At 42.3% G+C, this 17,130-nt stretch overlaps 1 protein-coding gene across 5 annotated transcripts in view; it reads left to right on the top strand.

The window, feature by feature from the left end:
* The window catches only part of ehbp1 (EH domain binding protein 1), a 569,586-nt gene that overhangs the window by 104,225 nt on the left and 448,231 nt on the right, over positions 1-17,130 (top strand). For all 5 annotated transcript variants that reach the window (XM_072507229.1, XM_072507216.1, XM_072507208.1 and 2 more), the window contains exons 4-5: positions 4,145-4,240; positions 5,995-6,048. In XM_072507229.1, coding sequence (XP_072363330.1) covers positions 4,145-4,240; positions 5,995-6,048 — 150 coding nt within the window. The remainder of the gene's footprint in view (positions 1-4,144; positions 4,241-5,994; positions 6,049-17,130) is intronic.

Here is a 17,130-nt window from a genome sequence, read left to right as displayed (position 1 = left end):
AGCAAGATTATATTGGATATACAGCTCAGAACAGGCCATTCAGCCCAGCCAGTCCATGCTATGTTTATGCTCCATTTGAACCTCCTTCCATCTTTCCTCATTTAAATCTATCATTGTAATCTTCTATTCCTTTCTCCCTCGTATACTTGTCTAACTTCCCCTTGGGTGCCACGGTGGTGCAGTGGTTAGCACTGCTGCCTCATGGCGCTGAGGACCCGGGTTCAATCTTGGCCCCGGGTCACTCTCCGTATGGATATTGCACATTCTCCCCCCCACAACCCAAAGATGTGCAGGGTGGGTAAATTGCCCATTAATTGGGAAAAAAATTTAATTGGGTACTCTTTTTAAAAAAAAAAAAAAAAAAAAATGTTTTTATAACTTCCCCTTAAATCCTTTTGACCTTGCGAGTATTAAAGGAACCCCTGATAAACATTCTCCTTGTGGTGAAGAGCCAAGTCACAAAACAAATTATTGTTTTTGTGCAATAAGTAAAAACATACAAGAAGCTAATTTATAAGGGCAGCATGGCGGTGCAGTGGTTAGCACTGGGACTGCGGCGCTGAGGACCTGGGTTCGAATCCCGGCCCTGGGTCACTGTCCATGTGGAGTTTGCATATTCTCCCCATGTCTGCGTGGGTTTCACCCCCACAACCCAAAGATGTGCAGGTTAGGTAGTTTGGCCACACTAAATTGCCCCTTAATTGGAAAAAAAAAATACTTGGGTACTCTTTTAAAAAAAAAAAAAAGAAAATTTTTTTTTTAAAAAGCTAATTTATAGAAGTCGTTTCTGTTTCTTATTTGTATATGTTTATTATAATTAAAACATTCTCTTATTAAAATGCATACTTGGGTCTTACATTTTTGTCATTTAAGAAATATATATTTTTATTCAAATAATGATGTACGTAACAACATACAAACAATCATAACAAAATAAACAGAATACAATTGTCCAAATTTGAGATTTCTTTCCCTTATTTCCATTCAAACACCCCCCCCCCCCCCCCACCCCCCGCTGTTTATTTAGGGACACGAGATAGGGCTGTCCATTATACCCACTTCTGTTCACATTCGCAATAGAACCTCTTCGAGGGAATAGAGAACATAGAGTTTCGCTACATGAGGACAATTTATTATTTATATCAAACCCATTGAACTGAATAGATAAAATTATGAATATATTGAAAAAAATGGAACCTTCTACAAATTGAAAAAAACAAAAAGTGAAATATTTCCAATAAATTCCCTGGGGAGAGAAACAGATTTAAGTACCCTTCCATTTAAACTAACCAAAAATAAATTCAAATACTTAGGAATTCAGGTGGCTCATGACTGGACCACCATATACATATATATATATATATATATATATATGTAATTTGACAGTCCTGGTGGAAGGGGTTAAAGGAGATTTAAAAAGGTGGAATACCCTTCCATTTTCATTAACTGGGCGGGTACAAGCAATCAAAGTGAACATCCTACCAGCATTTTTAGTTGCGTTTCAATCCCTCCTGATATTTCTAACCTAAGACATTTTTCGGTAAAATGGATTTAATAATTTTGGATTTTATATAGGCTAATAAAATTCCACAAATGCGCCGGGTGTTTTTAACGAGGTAATCGGCGGGTGGGAAGGTTATTATTGGGTGGCTCATATAGAGAAGATTTGGCAATGGTGAAAAGAGGAAGAATAGGACACACTCTCTCACTCTCACACTCGCTCACCGCTGGGAGCCCGGTTTGGGAGCCCCTGAATTATACAGTTGACTTAAGCCACTCCCTGTGATAGCAGATTCCACATTCCCATCACTCTGGAGAAAGACATTTTTTCCAAAATCTCTGGGATATCTTGATCACTATCTTATGTTTATAACTTTTCTCCACAATAGGAGACATTCTCTCTATATCCATTCTCTGAAATGTTTTCATCGTTTTTATAAAAAAAAAATTTCATTAAGGCATTTGTGATTTTTTAACAACATAAGAACATAAGAACTAGGAACAGGAGTAGGCCATCTGGCCTCTCGAGCCTGCTCCGCCATTTAATGAGATCATGGCTGATCTTTGTGGACTCAGCTCCACTCTCCGGCCCACAATTCCAAATGTAAACATAACTCTGTAAATAACACCGCCCCAACCAACAACCATACCCAGCCAACATGGCTTACACACACACAGTTCCACAATCCGCCCCCACCCCCCCCCCCCCCCCCCCCTTCCACTTGCTGATCGCGCCTAAACTATCCACCCCCCACTTATCGTTTCTGCTAACAGTTTAATTTTCCCCGAAGAAGTCGATAAACGGCTGCCACCTCCAGACGAACCCTAAAGTCGATCTTCTCAGGGCAAACTTAATTTTTTCAAGCCTGAGAAACCCAGCCATGTAACTAACCCAAACCCCCGATTTCGGGGCTCCGAGTCCCTCCACGCCAATAAGATCCGTCTCCGGGCTATCAGGGAGGCAAGGGACAAAACGCCAGCCTCTCTCTCCCCTGGACTCCCAGGTCTTCTGACACACCAAAAATCGGCACCTCTGGACTCGGCGCCACCCTCGTTTTTAGTACTGTGGACATGACATCCGCAAATCCCTGCCAGAATCTCCTAAGCTTCGGACATGCCCGAAACATGTGGACATGATTTGCGGGCTGTCCCGCATACCGCCGACATCTGTCCTCCACTCCTTCAGAAAACCTGCTCATCCGGGCCACTGTCATGTGTGCCCGGTGAACCACCTTAAATTGTATCAGGCTGAGTCTGGCACATGGTGAGGACATGTTGACTCTACTCAGAGCATCCTCCCACAGACCTGCTTCTAGTTCCTTTCCCAACTCATCTTCCCACTTATGCTTTACCTCCCCTATCTGGGTTCCTTCCCACTCCATGAGCTCTTTATAAATTTCTGAGACCTTCCCCTCCACCACTCCCGTTTTTGACACTATCTTTTCCTGTATCCCCTGAGGCGGTAGAAGCAGAAAGGTCGAAACCTGCCACTGTACAAAGTCCCTTACCTGCAGATAGCGAACCCATTCACTCCTGGCAATTCAAACTCCTCTTCCAAGTCCTCCAAACATGGTAAGCCCTCCCCCTCCCTGCTCCGCTCCAACAGCGCCTTCCTTACTCGCAGGGTTTCACCTGCCCATACGAACCCAGAGTTCACCGCATTGACCGCTTTTAAAAAAGGCTTTGGGGATAAAAATAGGGAGACACTTGAAAATAAACAAAAATCTCAGGAGAACTGTCAGAATCTCAGAAAAACGATACATACAAACCAGAAGAAAAGAAGTATAACAAAAGTTATAAAACATAACTGCTCGCTCCCAAGTTCAATGTCCACCATCTCCTGCCAGTCCCTTGTCCCTGATAAAGTTCATCGCCTCTTCTGGCGATCCAAAATAAAGTTCCTGGTCCTCATACGTGACCCACAAACGTGCTGGGTACAACATGCCAAACCTCACCCCTTCTTAAAGAGGGCCAATTTCGCCTTATTGAAACTTGCCCTTCTTTTGGCCAGCTCTGCACCCAAGTCTTGGTAGACCCGCAGCTCACTGCTTTCCCATATGCAGTCTGCCTGGCCCACCTCAAGATCTGTTCCTTGTCCAGGAACCGGTGTATTTGTACTACCATCGCCCTCGGCGACCCGTTCCTCTGCAGCTTCCTATTAAGCATCCTGTGCACCCTGTCCACCTCCAAGGGCCAAGCAAATGCACCTTCTCCCAGCAACTTCCCGAACATACGTGCCATATATCCACCAGCGTCCATTCCCTTGCTGCCCTCCGGCAGGCCGATAATCCTGGGGAAAGGTCCAAAAGGTTCACCATGAGCGGGAGCCACCAAATGTGCGACTACTCACACCCTGGCTGCCATCGGAAGTTCCCATGTTTTTATCCTTTTGACCTCTACTCTGTCAACCCTTAGCTGCCTATTTTCAAGGGAGAAGAAATTTGGCCTGTCAATCTTTTCCAAATGCCCACAAGTTTCTGGTACCATCCTTGTCAATTGTAGATTATTGAACTGTTTCAGCATGTCTATGGCAATTCTGTACAACTGATTTTGTGTTCAATTTGCAATATTGTTTTATATATTGATTACATATTGGGAAGCTTATAAATTGCTAAGCATTTTTGCTTTCTATTACCTCTTGAAGGCTCATAGCTGGCAACCAGGAATTAAGAATCCATACCGAGGAGTTGTAGTATGGCCTGTCCCTGAAAACATTGAAATCACTGTGACACTTTTCAAGGTACAGTAACTTCTAAAATGACTCTGTTGTAACAGCTTTCTGCATTGAAAATTGCTCATTAGCTATACTTGGACTTTATATTTAAAAAAAAGCTTGTACCTGAGGCTTAACAAAATGTCACTAAAATGTTAAAACTGTAGCAGAAATAAACATTGCTGCCTCATGCTCACAGCTGGTGCCGTTCTGCAAAATAAAATAAAGCTTCAAATTCACCCACATCACTGCCATTTATTGTGCTTCCATAATGCTATTAGCTACTGATAAATAAAACCTTAAATTGAATAAATCCACTGAACAATGCCCCCCCCCCCCCCTCCCCACCTCTACTGTGATGTATATGTAAATAACAGTTGCTATGTGCTTTGTGGACATAACACATTTTGAGTATGAGGTGCTGTGCATAATTACTGCTTTGAACTTACAGTCTGACTTCCTGTAGGAAAAGCCTTGTCATTCCTAATTGTACTATTGCAGAAAAACTTAACTGATCTCTTGTAGGAAACAATTTTAATGCATTAGTAAATTCAACATGTGCTGACCCTGCTCATTGGCAGTCCTAATTTACAATGCTTTAACAGGTTTCCATACCTAGTTGATAAAAGTGCAGGCATAACTGTATTTTGTTACAAGTTTAAACTCACTGAGGGGGCACCTCATCAAGGTTCACAAAATTATGAGAGATGTAGATAGGAAGACGCTTTTTCCCATTAGTAGAGGGGTTTATAACCAGGTGGCATAGATTGAGGGGATTTGAGGAAAAAGGTTTTCACCCAGAGGGTGGTGAGAATCTGGAACTCACTGCCTGACAGGGTGGTAGACATGGGAACCCTCACGATATAGTAGAAGCATCTAGATGAGCTCTTGAAACACCATAGCATACAAGGCCACGGGATTAGAATAGATAGGTGTTTGATGGTTGGCTCAAGACACGATGAGCTGAAGGGTCTCTTTCAGTGCTGGAAAACACCCTGTGACTTACTCCTTATTGTATAAAATTGTTAATTGGAATGATTGAATGAATAAAATGTTAATTAATTGGGGTACTCAAATAGCACATATAAACCTCAAGTGAAAGACAAAATCATTTGTTTTTTGAATTATTAAATTGGTCTTGTACTCATTATTAATAATATACTTCAACCCTGTACCATAAAAATAAAACACTAATAGAAGATAACCGAATGCACTGTGGTTTCATTAATAAAATGTGATCACTTTGATTCTCTGACTACGATGAGAGAATTATTCAGCAGTTCTGAAGTGGAATTGTGAAGATGTTAAAATCTTTAAGTGAGAAACCTGTACCTCTGTCTAACATAAATGTTCCATAAATACTCTTTATGCTTTCTGGTCCATTAATTTTGTCATGGGTGTGAGGCTTTGGGCACTGTCCAAAATACATAATGTAGTTGATGCAAGGTGATCTTTGCAGATTAATTGATGAGTAATTGACCATAAAAGTTTATATTATGTAGATTAGTTGGAAATAAATTGCAGATGTATTTATTGTCCTACATTACTTTTGGCCATTTCCACTCCTGTACTTAGAAACGCAAAGTACGCTCAGTGGATTTCTAATCCGTCCTCAGCCATTTACTGTTTTGTTTGATCAGTGTTTTTCTTGTTGTCTTTTTATAAAAGAAAGCCAAGCTTATATGGAATAGAAAGTTACTTACAAAATGTTGGAAATCTTTTTGCTAGAATTATAGTAAATGTGAATAGGTGTAATTAAAAAATGTTTTTATACTTTTCAGGATCCACATGCTGAGGAATTTGAAGACAAGGAATGGACTTTTGTAATAGAAAATGTGAGTTTGGTATTATTGTTTAAGCATTGTTTGGGTAGGATCTGTAAATGAAACATATAATTTGCAAAACCATTGCCTGACGAGTAACACTAAGATGAGGTAGGTTCATTGTCTTTGCTCTTTGAAAATTTTCTGTCACCTGTTCCAGTAAATTATTTACTAACCTCAGAACTGCAGTATAAAATCAAGCTGCATTGTGTATGTGAAAAATATCTAATGGGTGGTAGCACTTTGGTTAGTTGTTACAGCTCAACCTGTGTGGAGTTCGTGATCCTGCCTGATTAAAGTGACAGAGAACCTGAGAGAAAGTCAAATAAAGGTGAAATGCTTTCTTATTGAGAGAACAGAGAATTAAATCTGTTCTTGCCTCCCACAGACTGGATTATAGAAAAGCATTAGCATGGGCTAATTTATGCTGTTGAGCTTTGAACATTGGAATAATTAAATTGAAAAGGACAAAAATGGTAAAATAAAAAATGAGATGATTGAATATGTGATAGGAAAGTAACTGCACCCGTTACTTAGCAGTTGGTAATATCAAAAATTCATTGGAGGAAATAAAGAGTTGTATTTATAAAGTGCTTTTCATGACCACTGGACAAAATTCTTTCAGCCAATGAAATATTTTTGTAGTGCAGTCACCATTGCAATGTAGAAAATGCCAACAAATTTGTACACAACAAGATCCAATAAGCGGCAAAGTGATCATGACTAGATCATCTGTTTTTGTGATGCTGGATGAGTGATAGATAACTCTCACTGCTCTTCTTCAAAATAATGTAATTGTTTTTTTTGCATCCACCCCAGCAGGCATGTGGAGCCTTGGGTTAAAGTCTCATCTGAGAGCTGTCACCTCTGACAGTGCAACACACCCTCAGCACAGAGATTCTCTAACAGTTGAGAGTTTCTTGTGGTGATAAAAAATTTAATTCTTAGATTCCACTGATAGACAGGAGTTTTACCCAGCAAATAGCTGAACTTGTGAAGTAGCAAGGTTCCACTCTCAATCTTTCTGTTTCTGCTCAGTTAGGTGATCACACTTTGCCTGAACACTATGTAATTGGAAAGGGGAAATTCAACCAGCATGCCCATTCCTGAAAACGATGGAAGAGCCAGAATTGGACATGTATTTTGGGACAGCGATATCTAAAAGTGACAGTGGTTATGGGCAATATATTGATGTCTTCGAGAGAATTGGTGAGAGAGAGTGAGACAGAGCCAGAGATTGGACGTGTAATCACTGATGAGTGTGAGCAGGGACTTGGGTTACAACCTCAGGCTTCAGAAACTTCAAGGCAGAGTGTTGGAATAATTGGTTTAACTGTTTGTCAGCTTGTACTGGCTCAAAATTCCAGCGAGCTGTGGCATTTGGGCTTGGCGATGAAATGAGATTTCACCATGCAAGGGTCCCAGGATCGGTTCCCGGCTTGGGTCACTGTCTTTGCGGAGACTGCATGTTCTCCGTGTGTCTGTGGGTTCCTCCGGGTGCTCGGGTTTCCTCCCACAAGTCCCGAAAGACTAGGTAATTTAGACATTCTGAATTCTCCCTCAGTGTACCCAAACAGGTGCCGGAATGTGGTGACTAGGGGCTTTTCACAGTAACTTCATTGCAGTGTTAATGTAAGCTTACTTATGACAATAATAAAGATTATTATTCTTAAAAAATGATTAAATGGTTGAAGGCGTGTCTTGAAAATGTTCCTTTGCCTTGCTTATTTTTAAAGGATGACAGTGTTTTTTTTGCTGCCCCCCCCCCCCCCAAAAAAAACCACCACCACCGATTTTGTTAATTTAAAAGAAGAATGTGTAGATCTGGGAGGACTTGTAATTGTTATTGGATATTGGTCTTGACTACTTGCTTTTACAACATGTTTCCACTGCCACTCCATGGTTTGATGGTGCTATTGCACACAACTCTTACACCAAGATAAATCTGGATATTAGGCTGAAATTTTCAAGGAGTGGCAATCACTGGCAGATTGCCACTCCACTCCACAGAGTTGCAAATTTCTGGCACAAACTTGTGAACCAGGCCTAATCATAAATGTGGAGTATATCTCTTCTGAGAGCCCTTCTTTGTTTGGTAGGATCACTGGAGTAGCTAAGCGACACCCCTTTTTTCCAGCATTTGCTGCTGTATTTTACCTCATCTCAGTTTTGAATGGGCGACCTCTTATTTTTAAATAGTGACCCCTTGTTTTAGATTCTCCCACAAGAGGATACACCTTCTCTACATCTACCCTGTCAATACTCAGATTGTACCTTTCCAACTATGCTTTTTATCATGAACCTTTCTGGCAATTTGAGTATGCTTTTTGCATCTCTTCAGTACCTTGTAATATTTTAAATGCAAATAGTTATTGCTATACATTGTTTAAGCTGTCCTCTTCACACAAGCTTTGTCCTACGCAATGGCAGTTATGGGACATCAGTTCAACAGCACGTACAGCGTGGGAACATGCAGAAAGGAAATAGGGGATAAGTCATTTCTAAGACAAATTCTGTGAAAATGACATTAAAGGTTGGTGGAAGCTGCTAAATCTGTGTCTTGGATAAGATCTTTGTGAAGTTAGGGTTTGTGAAGTAGCTCAAGGCTCTGTTACTAAAGGATATTTGTGGGTGCTGCAAGTTCTAAAGCTCGATGTATGAAGTAAAACATGTACTCCACATTTGTTACACCTAAGCTTACTTGTCCTCAAGTCCTTCAGGATAGCAAAAGATCTCTTGTGTTCTAGCAGCTGATGTATTCTGCATTACAGGAAGCTCGGGATTATCCGAAGGATTTAGCTGCCATCGTCAACTCTAACTTCCTCCACCCCTACACTCCATTCTTCATCTTATGCCCTGAACCAAGGCCAGACCTCCAGCCTTGTAGGTAGTCCCATTGCTCTGGAATTCTCTCCCTACCATCTTCTATATCCTGTTTCCCTACTTGGTGTCCGTATTTTAAATTACACCTCTCTGAAGCATCTTGGGTTAGTTTTCTGTGTTAAGGGTTCTATGAGGTGGCACAGTGGTTAGCACTGCTATCTCACAGTGTCAGGGACCTGGGTTTAATTCCGGCCTTTGGTGACTGTCTGTGTGTAGTTTGCACTTTGTCACCATGTCTACTTGGGTTTCCTCCGGGTGCTCCGGTTTCCTCCCACAGTCCAAAGGTGTGCAGGTTAGGTAGATTGGCCATGCTAAATTCCCCCTTATTGTCCTGGCATGTGCAGGTTAGGTGGGGTTAAAGTGTTACAGGCATAGGGTGGGGGATTGGGCCTAGGTAGAGTGCTCTTTAGGGGGATTGGTGAAAACTCGCTGAGCCGAATGGCTTCCTTCTGCACTGTCGGGATTCTATGTATCTGCAATTTGTTCATGTCTTAGGATTTTTCATCACCAATATACGGACCTGGTTATAAAAGGCAGGGAGAGCCATTAAAATCAATGGGGTAGCCATGTTGGTATGACAGAAGTGCTAGAAAGAATTGGCACAATAAGACTAAGATGTAGGAGCAGATGTAGACCAGTCTGGTAATGTTGGAATGGAGATTTTGCAAACCATCTTTCAATTGTCCTGCTGTGCAACAATAAAGCAAGTGTAGGCATTTCTGGGCATGCTATGCTATGATTGGAATTTCGTAATTTACAGAAATACCTGATTTCAGCAAGTGGAATGGTCAAGGAGCACTTCCTGTTCAATAGCTGAAGGAAGAAATGAACACCAACCTGATCTGAGTGTCCTTGAGGAGTTTGCACTTTTGCTGTTGATGAGTTTATTGGTGCCATGCTGACTGGAGGAACACACTACATTGCAAGAAATAGGATATTCATTGATCAAAAAGAATCCCTACAGGTCATTAGAGACTTGAGGAGCTCACACTTATAGTATGTATTTCAGACAATATTTTGACCATGATTATGTTATCTGGCTGAATTCCATTTGCAACAAAAATGTGTACTGAATAGGCATTTAAAATGATCACCATACGCAACAAGGGAGCAATATATAGTAATGCAAATAGTTTATCCAATTTAGTTCACAAGGATGCCACATAAAGTCATCTCGGTGTCAATATTTGTCTGAAGATTCTGACTTCAAATTGTAAGTTTAAAAATAGGCATGAGTTTCCTTTCAGTGTCTCTTCAGCAATCCTGTCTGTGCAATCTAATTTGCAGTTTAGTTAGTGTGTGAAGAAAGGCAAAATTCCAGTCCTTCTTCTGCAGTGCTCAAGAGGAAATTAAAATTGATGTGTATGCATTTATCTGCCCAAAACTGAGAAAGTAAAGTTTCATAAGCGTTGTAAAGTTTTACTCTTATGACAACTTTTGAGTAAATCACTCATCACTCATCACAAAGCCACATATTAGTCCAGTCACCAGGTAAGTGGTTAGATTTTACTTTGCCACTTATAACTTCAAATTAATTTCACACATGATCGGTTCTCATGTTCTTCCTGGCCTTCAATAGATGAATGCCGCTGACATTCTGTTATCTTCATTCATTCTTTCGCTCAGCTTGAAGAAATTGCCTTTCGGGGTGGGGTTCCTGAATTAACTAGCAACATTAAAACAACTGAAGACTAGCCATTTGGTGAAGAAGCCATCGATTCTACTGAAAGTTGTTTTGTGGTTTACTCTTGTCTGACGAGCTGGTTCTCCCAACAAGGTGCCACTTCATGACCCATTGTTTCCTGTAGAGTTCCTCCCCTCGATTCCTGAGTCCATCAATTTTCTTTTTCTTTTTATTGACTTGTAGAAAGCACACCCAGGGACAGATCCCATTTTGACAGAAAGATAAGCTGAGAGGAATTCCCTAATTGGTGCCTTATAAACCTTTAAATAAAGATGACGAAATATGGGAATCTTGGGTAGGGCAGGAGGAACTGGGAATAGAGAAGTGTTAGTTCTGAATTAGTTCATCATTTTAGAATTGAGCCTTTAATCAGCTTTCAGTTGTGACATTGAATTATTTACTTTGAATAGGAAATGTTTGGCGGTTTTCATATAGGTAGGTAATTTAGGCCCTGCCCAATCTCATTCTAAAATATTTGAAGATCTGACACGTGGCCAGGCCACCTTTGGTTTATGTTGTCTTTTGGCCACTTGGGGGCAGCATTTAATTAGTGTTGTACAGTATAATTACAGGATTCAAAGTCTCTAGACCAAAATCAGCAAGTTACCTGGGTCGTTGGGTGGCTACTCAATGCAGAGATGAAATTAATGCAGCAATGAAACTAAGCTTTCTTGAGCCTGCATCAAAGAATAAATGGGAAAAAAAATAAGAATAAGCTATTGTGCCATGGGGAGCTGATGAAATTTAAGATCCACACACATAATCTCTGGTTGAACCTCAGAAATGTTAATCCCTAGGTAGAATTATTTGAGCTGTAGATTGTATTTTATCTTAGCAATGGCAATATATCCAAAAATGCCTATCTGTGCATGATATTTCTTACTGAAGCTTAGGATAGGTTAAATAAAAATGCTTCAAGAAACATTTGATAATTATTTGAAAATTCCAAGGAAGCTTTACTTTGAAAAATTGTCAATTTTCTACCTACAAAAATTGTCTGTGATTGCTTATTATGGAACTCAAAATATGCTCGACATTTGAGGTGATTAGGTTCTAAGCTGTCAACTGCTTTCAATTATTCTATCATCCCTTTCAGCAGAAAAGCTCAATGTTTTAAATGGGGCTGACTGTTAATACTTAAATAGTTTCCACATTGGAAATTAATTTTTACAAATAGTATTCAGTTTATTTGTCATTGCTAAGTACATATTAGCCAGATATCTGATAGTTATTTGTGTGCTAGGTGCAGCTTGGCTTTGGGTTTTCAGCATTAGGATATGTTGTTATAAAAGCAGCTAAAGAACTTTGGTGTGGCATGTAACGGAACAGTTGCCCATGAAGTGGCACCCAATGAAGATCGTTGTTTAAGCTCTTTTTGCCCGACCAATGATGGAAATTTGGAATGAAACTTGTTGATATTGATGGATTGAGTGTCCCACAGTAAGGGAATGCTGAATCGGTAAAGAACTAGGCAACAGAAGAAGAAAGAAACAGCTACAAAAGTGGAAGCTTCGAGTGCCTCGGTGGAGAAGAAAATGGTGGAGGTGAATGCCGTTGAAATCTTAGATGTGCAACTGCCGAAACATCACCGAGAGGTCTTGGGAGACCACAAGAAGGCAATCGGGGTGGTGATTTCCATTCGACGGGCCCTGGCTAAGGTCGACGAGATGGCGAAGCAGCAGGATGCGAAGCTGCAGGAGGTGGGGTTGCTCTGTCGAGGCAGAGCAACCAGATCACATCTCTGGAGGTGGCGGTGGCAAGGGTGATGGCAGACAACAAGAGTTTGAGGGTTAAGGTGGACAACCTGGAAAATCAGTCGAGAAGGCAGAATCTAAGAGTGGTTGGGTTGCTGGAGGGCCCGAACCCGACAAAGTTTATCGCACAGTTGTTCTGGAAGGTGGTGGGGTAAGGGGAAATGGCAGCCCCTCCTGAACTGGATTGATCCCACAGGTTGTTCAGGCAGAAACCCCGTGCTGGTCAGCCACCTCATGGCTATTCCACAGCTACCATTATAAAGAAAGAGTTTTGTGGTGGGCAAAGGAGCATCGGAATAGCAGATGGGAAGGCCACGAGGTGAGAATCTACCAGGATGTTGGAGTGGGGCTGGCCAGGAGGTGTGTAGCTTTCAATAAGGCCAAGGCAGCACTGTACCGCAACAAAGTTCAGTTTGGCGTGGTTTACCCCACACCTCCGGGTGACCTACGAAAATAAGGACCAGTACTTCGAAGCTCCAGAGGCAGCGGTCATCCAAGGAACTGGGCTGGGGTTGAAATAATTGTAGTGTATTTTGTGTGGGTGGAAGAATATTTGTGAGAAGATGGGTGGGGTTGTTTGGGTTCTCGGACTTTTTTTTTATTATCAATGGTTGAAGGGGTGTTGATGGGGCTGTTTTGTAACTTCACATGTTGAATTATATTCTGGGGGTTGGTGGGAATTGGTGTTGCTTACTGTTCATGTTGCTCTTTTTTGGAATTAATAAAGTTGGTTTTGGGTGGTGGTTTGGTTTGGTGTTTCGGAATTATGGAGTCATAGAACATAGAACATAGAAAATACAGCACAGAACAGGCCCTTCGGCCCACGGTGTTGTGCCGAACCTTTGTCCTAGATTAATCATAGATTATCATTGCATTTACAGTGCAGAAGGAGGCCATTCGGCCCTTTGAGTCTGCACCGGCTCTTGGAAAGAGCACCCTACCCAAACTCAACACCTCCACCCAACACCAAGGGCAATTTGGACATTAAGGGCAATTTATCATGGCCAATCCACCTAACCCGCACATCTTTGGACTGTGGGAGGAAACCGGAGCACCCGGAGGAAACCCACGCAGACACGGGGAGGACGTGCAGACTCCGCACAGACAATGACCCAAGCCGGAATCGAACCTGGGACCATGGAGCTGTGAAGCAATTGTGCTATCCACAATGCTACCGTGCTGCCCTTAAGAACAAATAAATCTACACTATATCATTTTACCGTAATCCATGTACCTATCCAATAGCTGCTTGAAGGTCCCTAATGTTTCCGACTCAACTACTTCCACAGGCAGTGCATTCCATGCCCCCACTACTCTCTGGGTAAAGAACCTACCTCTGATATCCCTCCTATATCTTCCACCTTTCACCTTAAATTTATGTCCCCTTGTAATGGTGTGTTCCACCCGGGGAAAAAGTCTCTGACTGTCTACTCTATCTATTCCCCTGATCATCTTATAAACCTCTATCAAGTCGCCCCTCATCCTTCTCCGCTCTAATGAGAAAAGGCCTAGCACCCTCAACCTTTCCTCGTAAGACCTACTCTCCATTCCAGGCAACATCCTGGTAAATCTTCTTTGCACCTTTTCCAGAGCTTCCACATCCTTCCTAAAATGAGGCGACCAGAACTATACACAGTACTCCAAATGTGGCCTTACCAAAGTTTTGTACAGCTGCATCATCACCTCACAGGTCTTAAATTCAATCCCTCTGTTAATGAACATGAGCACACCATAGGCCTTCTTCACAGCTCTATCCACTTGAGTGGCAACTTTCAAAGATGTATGAACATAGACCCCAAGATCTCTCTGCTCCTCCACATTGCCAAGAACTCTACCGTTAACCCTATATTCCGCATTTATGTCTCTTTGCAGCCGACAACAGCCCTCCTTACTATCCACAACTCCACCAATCTTCGTATCGTCTGCAAATTTACTGACCCACCCTTCAACTCCCTCATCCAAGTCATTAATGAAAATCACAAACAGCAGAGGACCCAGAACTGATCCCTGCGGTACGCCACTGGTAACTGGGATCCAGGCTGAATATTTGCCATCCACCACCACTCTCTGACTTCTATCGGTTAGCCAGTTCGTTATCCAACTGGCCAAATTTCCCACTATCCCATGCCTCCTTACTTTCTGCATAAGCCTACCATGGGGAACTTTATCAAATGCCTTACTAAAATCCATGTACACTACATCCACTGCTTTACCTTCATCCACATGCTTGGTCACCTCCTCAAAGAATTCAATAAGATTTGTAAGGCAAGACCTACCCCTCACAAATCCGTGCTGACTATCCCTAATCAAGCAGTGTCTTTCCAGATGCTCAGAAATCCTATCCTTCAGTACCCTTTCCATTACTTTGCCTACCACCGAAGTAAGATTAACTGGCCTGTAATTCCCAGGGTTATCCCTAGACCCTTTTTTGAACAGGGGCACGACATTCGCCACTCTCCAATCTCCTGGTACCACCCCTGTTGACAGTGAGGACGAAAAGATCATTGCCAACGGCTCTGCAATTTCAACTCTTGCTTCCCATAGAATCCTTGGATATATCCCGTCAGGCCCGGGGGACTTGTCTATACTCAAGTTTTTCAAAATGCCCAACACATCTGCCTTCCTAACAAGTATTTCCTCGAGCTTACCAATCTGTTTCACACTGTCCTCTCCAACAATATCGCCCCTCTCATTTGTAAATACAGAAGAAAAGTACTCGTTCAAGACCTCTCCTATCTCTTCAGACTCAATACACAATCTCCCGCTACTGTCCTTGATCGGACCTACCCTCGCTCTAGTCATTCTCATATTTCTCACATGTGTAAAAGGCCTTGGGGTTTTCCTTGATCCTACCCGCCAAAGATTGTTCATGCCCTCTCTTAGCTCTCCTAATCCCTTTCTTCAGTTCCCTCCTGGCTATCTTGTATCCCTCCAATGCCCTGTCTGAACCTTGTTTCCTCAGCCTTACATAAGTCACCTTTTTCCTCTTAACAAGACATTCAACCTCTCTTGTCAACCATGGTTCCCTCACTCGACCATCTCTTCCCTGCCTGACAGGGACATACATATCAAGGACACGTAGCACCTGTTCCTTGAACAAGTTCCACATTTCACTTGTGTCCTTCCCTGCCAGCCTATGTTCCCAACTTATGCACTTCAATTCTTGTCTGACAACATCGTATTTACCCTTCCCCCAATTGTAAACCTTGCCCTGTTGCACGTACCTATCCCTCTCCATTACTAAAGTGAAAGTCACAGAATTGTGGTCACTATCTCCAAAATGCTCCCCCACTAACAAATCTATCACTTGCCCTGGTTCATTACCCAGTACTAAATCCAATATTGCCCCTCCTCTGGTCGGACAATCTACATACTGTGTTAGAAAAGCTTCCTGGACACACTGCACAAACACCACCCCATCCAAACTATTTGATCTAAAGAGTTTCCACTCAACATTTGGGAAGTTAAAGTCGCCCATGACTACTACCCTATGACTTCTGCACCTTTCCAAAATCTGTTTCCCAATCTGTTCCTCCACATCTCTGTTACTATTGGGGGGCCTATAGAAAACTCCTAACAAGGTGACTGCTCCTTTCCTATTTCTGACTTCAACCCATACTACCTCAATAGGGTGATACTCCTCGAACTGCCTTTCTGCAGCTGTTATACTATCTCTATAGTTATGAATAGAAACATAGAAAATAGGAGCAGGAGGAGGCCAGGCCCTTTGAGCCTGCTCTGCCGTTCATTATGATCATCGCTGATCATCCAATTTAATAGTCTAATCTCGCTTTCCCCCCATACCCTTTGATCCACTTTCTCCCAGGTGCTGTATCTAATTGCTTCTTGAAAGCATACAATGTTCTGGCCCCAACTGCTTTCTGTGGTAATAAATTCCACAGGTTCACCACTCTGGGTGAAGACATTTATCCTCATCTCTGTCCTAAATGGTCTACCCCATATCCTCGGACGGTGACCCCTGGCTCTGGACACCACCACCATCAGTAACACCCTTCCTGCATCTAATGTGTCTGTTAACATTTTATAGGTTTCTATGAGATTCCCCCCTCATTCTTCTGAACTATAGCGAATACAGTCCTAACCAACTCAAACTTTCTTACGTCAGTCCCACCTACCCCGAGGAATCGGTCTGATAAACCTTCTTTTCACTCCCTCTATAGCAAGAACAACCTTCCTCAGATAAGGTTCTCTGTGTGGGACCATCCCGCTAGCTGGAATAGTTAGACAACGGAAGTGAAGAGATGGGGTTATCTGCAGCTCGTACGGTGGGAGGTTTATTACCTATGAAATTACGGGTTTTGGTTATGGGGGGGGGCCTATATGGGGGTGTGGTTGTTTGGGTGTGGAGTTGGTGGGTGGGATTAGTCTTCTGACCGTGCGGGGGACTTTTGTAGTTAGCACTGTTGCCTCATAGCGCCAGAGGCCCAGGTTCAATTCGCGGCTGGGTCATACTCTGTGCGGAGTCTGCACGCTCTCCCTGTGTCCGGATTCCCCCCACGTGTCCCGAAAGATGCGTTGTTCGGTAATTTGGACATTCTAAATTCTTCCTCAGTGTACCCGAACAGACGTGGGAATATGGCGACTAGGGGCTTTTCACAGTAACTACATTGCAGTGTTAATGTAAGTCTATTTGTGACAATAAAGATTATTATTATTATTCCAAAGAGAAAATGCTAGAAAATCTCAGCAGGTCTGGCAGCATCTGTTCCGAGTCCAGATGACCCTTTGTCAAAGGGTATTATTATTATCTGG

This window comes from Scyliorhinus torazame, chromosome 1 (genome assembly GCF_047496885.1).
Source record: "Scyliorhinus torazame isolate Kashiwa2021f chromosome 1, sScyTor2.1, whole genome shotgun sequence".
NCBI classification, from domain to species: domain Eukaryota; kingdom Metazoa; phylum Chordata; class Chondrichthyes; order Carcharhiniformes; family Scyliorhinidae; genus Scyliorhinus; species Scyliorhinus torazame.
Note: the sequence above shows the minus strand (reverse complement) of the source record. Positions and strands in the feature narration are given on the sequence as shown.